The following is a 12,034-nucleotide window of genomic DNA, read 5'->3' as shown; positions in this document are numbered from 1 at the left end:
ATTAAATATTTTTGGTTCATCAAGATTGATAATATTAAGGTTGCCTTAATGTCACATTAAAAAATAAGAAACACAATATTTATTTCTAACTCATTAATTAATTTGTCTAGGTATCTGTTTTAAATAATCTTGATAAAAGTCATCATACAGAGATATCTAAACCGTTATTGTATCGATATTTTGTTTCGAGGACATAATAATAAGGTATGAAAATGTTGACCTAAAGATAAAAGAAATGAGATTTGCTATCATAAAAAAGACTAAACATCGTTTTGAAATGATAAAACACTGTTTAACATCACTCAAACAACGTTGTTTCCATGCTAAAAAAGTAATTATAAAAATGAATGCCATCATTAAGCTGTAGATATTTGAAATTTGTATTAAGTTCTCATTTCTGAAGTCAAAAAGCTGTAAAAGCAGATAGATTATTGTGTCATTAATAAGGAAACAAAGTAATCTTGTTTATCTCGGTATTGTTTACAATTTAGATATATTGTTAGGATATATAATAATTAATAATAACAAACAGGTTCCAGGAAGTACCATAACAAAAATATTTGTTTTTTGATCAAATAAATTAGTTGTTATATTTTGCGGTGGTTAATGATTTTTTATTTTTAATTAATATTTTGTCGATTTGTGTATGAGACGTCTGAAGTAGATAAATTAACGGTTATAATTGCCATTCAAGTAAATGAATGATATACTTTAAGAGTAGATAAAATCTAGAGGAACGATGCGTATATCTCCGCAACCTTAGCGCGTGTCTAACTTACGCACAATGAATGCAAAATGCAAAAAGTGCATTCACGTTCAAGCCACCTGATTGGCTGCTACTGTTGGCGCCAATTTAAGGGTCAGTAGGAAATTAGGTCGGGTAATACCCGTTTTTCGACAGGAATTCCCTTTGAAATGCGGTGGTGGTTATTTAAGCGCCAGGCGCCCCTAGTAAATATTTTAAAAATAGGCGAAAAATAGGAAAATATTGACTAGTGCCTCACCTTTCCCTTTGGGGAAGCTGATGTAGCAGGGTATAAAAATATTCCTCCGTATTTGATGGTTCTATGTACATCAGCGACCATGGATCCAACGTATCTGGCGCCGTATGGTTTTCCTTTAGACGGATCTTTTTTGTTTTGAACGTATTCTTTAATTGCTGGTTCCCATTGGTGAAAATAACCCTCATTGATAGAATAAATTTTTCCCCTGTTTGGTATTCTCATGTTTTCATCGCTGAGTATAAATTCACCAATCGATGGGTCCAACATAAATCCGTTTACAGAGTCTCCCAATGCCAGAACCATCATGGTAGCACTTCCGTAAAGGGCATATCCGGCCGCTACAACTTTATTTCCGGGTTGTAGTATGTCTTGTTTTACGGGTTTACCAGGGGTTTCCTTTTTGAAAATGGAAAAGATTGATCCTATCGATACTAAACAGTCTATATTGGACGAACCATCCAATGGGTCGAAAGCGACCACATATTTACCATGTTGGTGTGTCTCTACCTTTAAAAAGAGCAAAGAATAGAGTAAAGTGCTAATTAATCAAATTATTTTTTGCGTTAGCAAATCAACCAAAAGATATTAGAAATATAAATAAATAAGAAATTTTGAATTAATTTGAACTAATTTCAAGACTGATAGGTACAAAGGGATTTTGAGGATGGAATGGAATTATTGTTTGCGTTGTTTCAGAGCCAAAAGGATCAAGTGGTTCTTTATTATTCTGTTTTATATTGTAATCCTTTATCTTTTCTGAAAAAAGAAATACTATAACTTCACGAAAACTTACTTCAATAATATGATCATTTTCTTCTGAAACCAAAAGACATGTTGTAAACGAAGATTTAAGCATGTTAATAAAAAGGTCGTTAGACAGGACATCTAGTTTTTTAACTTCTTCTCCTTGTACATTGGTTTCTCCTACAGTACCGAATCTGAAATATTGATTTAATTTTGCTATTTTGTTGAGAATACTTTACATCTAATCCTATTTATTTTTTTACTTGCAACATTTTACTGTAGGGATATTAGGGTTTCTTCAAAGTGCATTTTAATTAAAGTAAGAAAAGAAAGTTGCATAGATACTAATAAAAAAGTTTATTTAAGATATTGCGTTACGTACAATAATAATTCGTAATTATATGATTGGGTTATTAATGTTTATTTTTTACAAAATATTTGTGTTTATTTCTTTTTATTGTATAGCTACTTGAACTTTGATCAAATGAGAAGTAACAGTGTCGTTTATGAAAACAATATTCCTCAAAACAATAACACTTTTATGAAATTTTGTTAACTTCAAATTTGTTTTTAATGTCAGTATCTCGCTTTAAAAATATAAATATGTTCATAATTTCCATAAAGTCTTACTTGGTAATTTTTCTTTGGCGAAAGTGATGTATGTACCAGCATCAGTACATATCTTTAATTAATAGAACTTTCTTCTTTTGACAATGATTAGCTTTTTTAATAGTAATTTATTTTACTAATTGCATATCAATTACAATTAGCTTATGAAGAAAATGTGCTTATATTTATAGAGGAAAACTTGTGTTTATCACTTGGTCATAAGTAATTTTTTAATCAAATTGAAAAATACTCAAATGATTGAAGGGAATCACCTAACATTTTTTAAGTCGGGTTAAATGGTGAATAGACGTTTTCAGAAGACTACCCCCGGAAATATTTCAATTTTTGGATATTTACACCTTACAGATAATAATGCAAATTAACTAGTAATTATTTTTATGAGTTTTATTATAACTTACAGTTGTGTTATTCCGGCTTTCCTTACAGCACAGCTAACAACTTTAACAGCAGTTTGTATCGCAGTCAAAAGTTGTGTTAGATTTCCTGTAGCTTCGGGATATTTTTTTTGTTGGGCCAACACAAATCTAGTTAAAGTCATACAATTCGAATCGAATTTTTGAGTTGCCATTTTCACGGAATGTTGTTACTGAACGAACAACAAACCACTACTGCAAAATTACATAAATACACAATTGTTTTTTATTGTTTCACTCTAGTTACTGATAACCGCAAGTCTGACGATATATCTCAGTTAGTAAACTTGAAAAGATACGAGAATGAGGCGATTTGAAGTTCAATGTTCACATTGAATCCGCTTTCTACAGAATATTTTTTTAGAACAGAATTTACATATCTAAAGGCTGGTTTACATGCGTTTTATTTACGTAAATTTTAAAAATATTATTAATGAGAGATAATGTGTGCCTAATCACATAAGTGTTTGTTAACTTATTTTGTGTATTTTTCAATAAAAGAACTTTCTACATCTTTAGATCCTTATAATAATAGTGCACACTAAATGTATGCTTTTTACTTTGGAAAAATCATATTCGCAGCCTACCATTTTGAATGTGATAATGTAATTAGAATCTGTAAATGGTTTAGTTTATAATTTATTTTTTATTGTTTCACAATTGAGCCACTCAAAAGTAATGTGTTTGTGATAGCAAAGTGATTTACTGATACCAGATATGACGAAAATAGCGTTGTTTGCTAAATAGTAACATAACGTAATGATATTTTTATGAAACGTACTATTTCCATTACTTTTTGTATTGGTTCGTATTCATACAGAGTATTCGATATCGTAAACGTAATCTCTCAATCGACCTACTGTAGGTGTTTGCAATAAAATCATTTATAAAAGATTATTATGGATTTTTTGAGTAGATACTAAGGATACGTAAGGGCTTATTGGGTTTCATCCTAGGGCCTCGTAGATACAAAAGGCCCCCGGCCTTCAATGAAAATAATAGACGATATTGTGAAGAAAAAAATATCTATAATAAAAAAAAATCCGATCATAAAGTTGGCAATCTTGCGTCCATCGAACGGAACGGGGAATTCCCCGTCACTCGTTTTGTTGCATATTATACGGGGACTTCTCGCCGCTTATCGCCCGACGCAATTTGATTTTTTTTTTGGCACTTCTGTCCTTGTGGTCAGTATTCTCGTATTCCGTATACCTATATCATTAGAGACAACAGTTTTTTTGACAAAATGGCAATTGATTGAGCAGTTAGATAAGCCCCTAAGTGGTATTAGTTCAGGACATCCCAAATTCACAATCTACCCCTGCTTATTTAAAGGCAATCCTTTTGTATTAAACGCTAAAGAAGTAGTTCAATTTTGAACTTAGAATGCTAATATTTATTTTTAGTTTTTGAACCGTTATTTAAGTAAAAATGTTGGCAATAATGGTAAAAGGCATGCTTTTGTTTTATCAATAGTCAATACACAAAATGGATAGACAATAAATCAGGAATTGCTTTACCTTCAGGAACATAAAGTAATATTGATTTTGACTTGTGGGTACCTTTGTGAGTCGTTTGAATATAAATCTGCAAATAGCAATATTCCTTTTCACACAGAATTGTAATGTACATAAAATGTCTGGGACCAACTTTTTGGTGACCTGATCACTTGTTATTAACATTACAACACTTCTTATCGTGGTCATTGTTATTAATTGACCCAGCCTTGTTTATGCAATGAACAAAAAATAAATTAACTCTAAACCGATAAAATTGTTCATTCAAAGTAACTGTTAAAGAAAATAGTGAACTTTTCTTTTTCCTTTGGTCCTTCATTATGGTTTTCTGAATTTTGTGGCAGTTTTTTCTAAAATGTATTACGTATAGGTACATATTACCATAATGATAAGTAATAAGTTCTTTGGTTTGCTGTTGCTTTTCTTTTTTAGTGAAAGTATTTTAAATTTTGTTTTTTCCATTTTGTAAATTTATTATTTTTTCGACTAATTCGTAAGCCATTTGATCCTTACATCCACGAATGTATGAATGTTTGCTTGTGTGTATCGAATATCCGCTTTTTATCCATTGGGGTTACTAATTTCCGAGAACCCCACATAATTCATGCGAGGACATGAAAAAGGGTGAATAAATTGTCATGTGCTTTTGAAGCCACAGAATAAATGTGCTCGTACTTACTGTACCTTTTTATAAGAGGTTTATACTCATCAAAATATTTTAATAGAAAAACATAGATAAATGAAAATTAATAGAGAAAAATTTAGAATTTACACGTATCTAGCTTGAAGTATACTAAATAACGATTCCTTATTTCTTTTTTTTTAATTCTTGGCATCCTCTTTATTTGTTCCTATGTGATTTTGTATTCTGAGAATTTTTCTGGAAAACAATTACGTTAAGTGGTAACCTATACGAGTTTTCCCAAGTCTCCTTTGAGTTTAATATCCGAAAAGCACTTTTTGTTACAATGCCAAACGATTTGGAGTCCTGCTATCGGAAAGATGAAACGTGTCCAGCATTTCGTGTTCAAATTCACAACTTACGTTCTTACCATCTTTGAATTTTAAATAATTAAATTTCAAGGAACATATCTCTCACTTCTTTTTCTTCTTTATTACCTAAAGAAGAAATTCACATTTCTAACCATACAACTTCAAGATCTTTCAACTTTTAAAAATTACTAAAACACCAATGTTTACAATTAAAATAATTTAATTTAGCGTCATCATCATCATAAGGTCGTCAGTCCTAAGACTGGTTGGACACGCACTTCCACTTCCTCTGAACTATCTTGAGATAATCTTCGCATTTCCCTAAAATTAGAACAACCCATATCCTTAACTATTTGCAAACAGTAATCTAACCTAGGTCTACCTTTACCCCTTCTAACTTCCCTTTCTGCCTTTAATATGTCTCTGGCTAGACCTTCATGGCTGAGAAGGTGTCCTAGTAATCTATCTCGCCTATTTCTTATCGACTTACACAGAGTCCTCCGTTCTCCTATTTTTTTTAATACCTCTTCATTTCTAACCTTCTCTATCCACGGAATCCTCATTATTCGACTGTAACACTACATTTTGAACGCTTCTAACCTCTTCTTTTCCGCAGCGCCACCGTCCATGTTCCGCACCCGTACAGCGCCGCGCTACAAACATACACCTTTAACAACCTTTTTCGAATTTCTAAATTAACCGTTTTGACTTCTTTTTATTGAAAGCGAAACGACCCTGCGCTATCCTCTGCTGACTTATCTGACTTCCTAAATACCTAAAATCAGCCACTTCTTCTAATTTTTCGTCTCCTATCTTTATATTCGCTCTTTCCCTACTTTTTCATCCCTTGCGTACCAGTATTTTAGTTTTACTTTTATTTATTTTCATACAGTACTGATCTGTCAGTACCGCTTCCATTTTATTTAAAGCTATCTCTAAGTCCTCCTTGCTAGATGCTAATACTGCTATATCNCATCAAAATATTTTAATAGAAAAACATAGATAAATGAAAATTAATAGAGAAAAATTTAGAATTTACACGTATCTAGCTTGAAGTATACTAAATAACGATTCCTTATTTCTTTTTTTTTAATTCTTGGCATCCTCTTTATTTGTTCCTATGTGATTTTGTATTCTGAGAATTTTTCTGGAAAACAATTACGTTAAGTGGTAACCTATACGAGTTTTCCCAAGTCTCCTTTGAGTTTAATATCCGAAAAGCACTTTTTGTTACAATGCCAAACGATTTGGAGTCCTGCTATCGGAAAGATGAAACGTGTCCAGCATTTCGTGTTCAAATTCACAACTTACGTTCTTACCATCTTTGAATTTTAAATAATTAAATTTCAAGGAACATATCTCTCACTTCTTTTTCTTCTTTATTACCTAAAGAAGAAATTCACATTTCTAACCATACAACTTCAAGATCTTTCAACTTTTAAAAATTACTAAAACACCAATGTTTACAATTAAAATAATTTAATTTAGCGTCATCATCATCATAAGGTCGTCAGTCCTAAGACTGGTTGGACACGCACTTCCACTTCCTCTGAACTATCTTGAGATAATCTTCGCATTTCCCTAAAATTAGAACAACCCATATCCTTAACTATTTGCAAACAGTAATCTAACCTAGGTCTACCTTTACCCCTTCTAACTTCCCTTTCTGCCTTTAATATGTCTCTGGCTAGACCTTCATGGCTGAGAAGGTGTCCTAGTAATCTATCTCGCCTATTTCTTATCGACTTACACAGAGTCCTCCGTTCTCCTATTTTTTTTAATACCTCTTCATTTCTAACCTTCTCTATCCACGGAATCCTCATTATTCGACTGTAACACTACATTTTGAACGCTTCTAACCTCTTCTTTTCCGCAGCGCCACCGTCCATGTTCCGCACCCGTACAGCGCCGCGCTACAAACATACACCTTTAACAACCTTTTTCGAATTTCTAAATTAACCGTTTTGACTTCTTTTTATTGAAAGCGAAACGACCCTGCGCTATCCTCTGCTGACTTATCTGACTTCCTAAATACCTAAAATCAGCCACTTCTTCTAATTTTTCGTCTCCTATCTTTATATTCGCTCTTTCCCTACTTTTTCATCCCTTGCGTACCAGTATTTTAGTTTTACTTTTATTTATTTTCATACAATACTATTTTGTCATTACCGCTTCCATTTTATTTAAAGTTATCGCTAACTCCTTGCTAGATGCTAATACTGCTATATATCATCTGCAAATCTAAGCATACTAATCTTTTGCCCTGCCTGACTCCCTAGCGTTTCGGGATAATTTACAGTAACTTTTTAACACAGAAGGTGCTTTACCTCCCGAACAAAATCTGTTGTACACATAACATTAGTTTCCGGGATTGACCGGGGTGTTTGATGCTTCCACCTCGTCACTTTAGATTCCCGAAAGGAGAAAGTGGAGCGGCAATTGAACCCGGAAGTTGGCCGAAATTTCCTTCAACCGAATTATAGCAACCCTCAGCCTGATTACGTTTATCGCAGATATACTTACCACGGCTTGAGTGGCGTGTTTAACCGTTACAACCAAACAGTCACGGCCCATTTTATCAAGATGGATCGTTGTCTTGTTTATTAAATTACCCAAATTCAAACTAAAATGTTATCAAAGACAACATACAAACAAACAACAGGGGTAGATTTATTTGAAATACATTCAAGATTGTGAATTGAACAAATTAAAGAATTTTTCCCCAACCCTTGTTCATCAATCTATATCCAGGCTACCTTTTTAAATTGTTTATTGTTCATAACAATTACATTTGTTATCCTAATCCTAAATACTAAAAATACTGTAACCTTTGCGCCCTCGAGATCCTGGTTACATTGATTAATTTAAGATTTTTTTTGTTTTGTCTTCACTCTTCACTTATTGCATAAAACTAAATAAATATTTGTATTATCGACATTTTTCTTCTTCGTGAAAGAAGAATGATCCAAAAAATTTGTTGATAATCCAATGTTATTTGCTTTGCCAAATTTGGCAATTAATGAAAACATGATAAGGTAGGAACATTAAAATCTAAAAAATTCCGTCTTGAAGAGACGGAAACTTCCATTAATCATTTAGCGAAACTTTCCATTTGTTTCAGTTTATTCAAATTAATATTGATTTCGGAAATAGTTGACAAAATTATTAATGTAATAGTACAGTAAATGTTTTAATTTCTTACATTTCTCTTAGAAATGAATTGTACAGACTTATTGTGCATTGTTTATGAAATACCTTAGAGGAAATGAATCAAACATGTTTATGCGTTCATCCTGTATTGCGGCGATATCGGGAAATGGTATGAAAATTAAGTTAAAGCCGTGCCTGTACGCGACTGCAGCGCATATCTACACGTATACATTTACGCGAGGTAACAGGAAAATTGGAAACTTTCAAGGTGCTCTCTCTTAGCTCTCTGTGTAGGTATTGATCTGTTTGTGAATATAAGGCGGGAAAGTACCTACGAGAGCATTTCCCGATGCACCGAGGAAAAACTAGGCAGAGAAACTAATTTTTATTTTATTTCTTTGAATTACGTAGCTATCTGATAGAACAACAAATTAAGGAAAATTTTAAATCAAATAAATGATTATAAATGAATTTGTATTTCGATGCTGAAAGAATAGAAAATCAAAGTATATTGGCTGAAATTTACATTATACTTACACAAAAAGCTTTGTTACTGAATGGAGAAACCACTTAGAGCTTAATTTTACAAAATTTATTTAAAATCTTTACAAATTTGTTTTGACAGTTACGTCTTTATTCAAAAAGGAAACGTAATGTCTGTATTGTATTATTGTCCTGAGACAGAAACTGTGTTCTTTTGAATTTGCTGTCACAAGATATTATTCATTGTAGACTTAAAAGTCAAAATTTCTTAGGAAGAAGCTAAGACATTATTTTGTTGATAATTTCCTAACATTGTTATTTTACAATTGTAACAATAAGTATAAAGGATTAATGTGTTTCGTCGATATTTCTTATATTTCACGACCATTTTCTATTTAAATTTAAGACTTTACAATCGATCTTGGTTCTTTTATTCCCTGTTTGCATAATTTTTAAAGCCCATCATTACTTTTTAACGTTGTCATTCGTGGACTTATGAAATTACTTGGGGGATGAAAAAAAGAAAAAAAAAGAAGAACAAGGAGGGCGTTACTTATTCATGTACCTACGAACGATAAAAAATTTTTGTTTGGGAATGGGCCAAGGGTTAAGAACCGGAGGCCTGCTAGTTTCCATTTTTCTCGGGAAGGTCGACGACGTAATGTGAACCCGGAAACAACCTTGGAAATTGTTAGATCCGTACCTGTTCTCGGATACATAATAGTTATATGTATGTATGTGTGTTTCGTTGTTCCGTGTTGTTGGGGGTAGTGGAGCTGTGACCGGGTTGTATGTACCTACCGTCAACTGTAGGGATGCGCATTGCGCAAGCCGGGTGCAGCAGGAACGACCGAAAGGATCGATTTTCACTACCACCACCCTCAACGTTGCCGTCATCGCGATCGGCGTCGGTGGCGTCGGCGTCGGCGTCTCGCCGACGTTACTGCCACCGTCGGTCTGGGTTGCTCTCGGTCATTCACCTGATCATCCCCTAGTTCGCGAGGCAGCAGGCTCTATAACCCCAGGACACGTGGAAATTCCACACTACATTCCCCCCGAAAGTCCTTAATCATTTTTCATTGATTTTTGCCAAATAATCTTCACGACTATGAGACGGGGGTCTTTTCACACAATGATGGAAACGAAGAATTAATATCTACTTCCGGGGTTTCCGAAATTGTTTCAATACATCAATCAATTATTTCCTGTTGTCTACAGCTATTATTACTCTGTTGATACTCGATGTTATAACAGAAAGTTTTTACAGTAATCTTGAAAGGTCGATTTAGATTTCACTTCATTGAGAATACTTTTGTAATAAAAAAAAAAAACATTCATGTCTTTGATTTTTCTGATTTAAGTCTTGTTGGTTTTATTTTGCGTTGACTTTTCAATTTACTAGCTCATTGATAGCTAATTAATGTAGCCTAAAAGATCATTAGTAATACAATAACTACCTACTGATCGCCACCAAAGCATAAAATTACATTGTAACTTAGTATATAATGTCTTTTTGAAAGAAAACAGTTTTTTACAATTCATATAACTACTAAAATTATATCTCATTCAGATACCAATTACATACCAAAATTATATACCAAAATACTTTGTTCGTGTTGATGTCCTAGATACATGTCAAAGATGTTCGTATTTATATTAGTTAGGATATTGATCATAATTTGCATTTCATTATTAGGAAATGCAGTTGTAATTTCCAATGAATGTAGATTGTAGGATAAAATATGCGGAAGTGTTTAGCGGTGGAATTTACCCTTACGTCATCTCCACCCTTCATTCTAGCCACGGCGCACTATTGCGTCCCTTACATAGCAAGCCCGCCAACCGATAAAATTGAAGCTCAGCTCTGGGAAACCCCAGGGAAGTACAACATCACGCCGCGCTGTCTAGGTTGTTTTACTAATCCCCTATAACGTAGAAATACACGGGGACATGTTCAACCACAACCTGCAACCATTCTCTGTCTCGTCATGTCTCTCCATCCAACCCCTTTTGTGCGATTCTTACGTGCGTATCAAAGAGAAAAATAAATTAGACCAGCAACCGCTTTATTTGCCCAATTAAAACAGTACAGTCGAAAGATTTACTTTATCGTCGAAGATAATCGTTCTTCTAACGGTCTGGTGCGAGTGCATGGTAGAGAATTAGTTAATTAGTACAACATTAGAGTCCTTATAATATTTGTTTATTATAATAATAATTATATAAAAATTTAACTTATGCTTTCCAGTTTAATTCCTAAAGAAGGCAGAAGTATTTTTCCCAAATAAAAATTGAATTGATTTTGGCAATAATATTAATTTTCTTTTGGGTCACCACCTCGTGCATGAAATCGAATTTAAGAATGACTCGAATAAAATAAAAAAGTAATCGTAAATTTTCTTCGCATTTTTGTGCTTATTGTATCCACCGAGCGTCGGTCGTGGAAATGATCATTTATAGTATAACAAAGCAGTAGTAAAAAGCAGATATAAAATGATCGAAGGAATCAGTGTCAAAAGAAACGATCGCCCGGGGTTCTTGATCTTTTTTCTAGAACGCAAACGAAGAATAAAATTCGTTTGCCTTACAGGATCGTATCGTCTTTTATCTTTCGTTCTTTTCTAAAAGCGAACCAGAAAATTTCTGAAAATTTGACGGCGCATTTACACAAGCGAATGAATATTTTCAGAAAAATACTTTTTCAAACAAAAGGGAGTAAAATATACGTAAATAAGTAATCTATAAAGTATTTCTCAATATTTTTTTCACTAAATACCTAAAAAAGTAAAAATCTTGCAGTTTTAAATATAACAACTTTACGTATTGTGAAAACTAATTCTATTCGTATGTACTCGTATTGCAATACAATAAAAAAAGATTGAAATCGTCTAAATACGTCCCTGTATTTGGGTGTGTTTGGTCATTCGGCTTGGGAAAAACCGGAGCGCGAGAGTTTGACGCTTTTCTGTCGGGAAACTGGATTCTGTTGGTCCCGTTCCCTGTTCCAGGTCTTTGACCGGACTAGAACGGGCGGGAACAGCTCTGCACACTGCTCCCTCAAATCGCGGCGGTTCGCGTCGCGACGCTCGCATTCGCTTCA

The 12,034-nt window shown here is 33.4% G+C and overlaps 1 protein-coding gene across 1 annotated transcript; it reads right to left on the bottom strand.

The window, feature by feature from the left end:
- Positions 1-976: 976 nt before the first annotated feature.
- Positions 977-3,056, bottom strand: LOC108739096 (fructose-1,6-bisphosphatase 1). The gene is made up of 3 exons (XM_018472808.2): positions 2,777-3,056; positions 1,798-1,942; positions 977-1,511 (listed from the first exon to the last, which is right to left on the bottom strand). The coding sequence occupies exons 1-3, from the start codon at positions 2,944-2,946 to the stop codon at positions 993-995; spliced, it is 834 nt and encodes a 277-aa protein (XP_018328310.1). The 5' UTR covers positions 2,947-3,056; the 3' UTR covers positions 977-992.
- Between the last annotated feature and the right edge of the window lie 8,978 nt (positions 3,057-12,034).

This window comes from Agrilus planipennis, unplaced genomic scaffold, assembly GCF_000699045.2.
Source record: "Agrilus planipennis isolate EAB-ADULT unplaced genomic scaffold, Apla_2.0 scaffold163, whole genome shotgun sequence".
NCBI classification, from domain to species: domain Eukaryota; kingdom Metazoa; phylum Arthropoda; class Insecta; order Coleoptera; family Buprestidae; genus Agrilus; species Agrilus planipennis.
The sequence above is the reverse complement of the archived record's forward strand: the minus strand, read 5'-3'. Positions and strand labels throughout refer to the sequence as shown.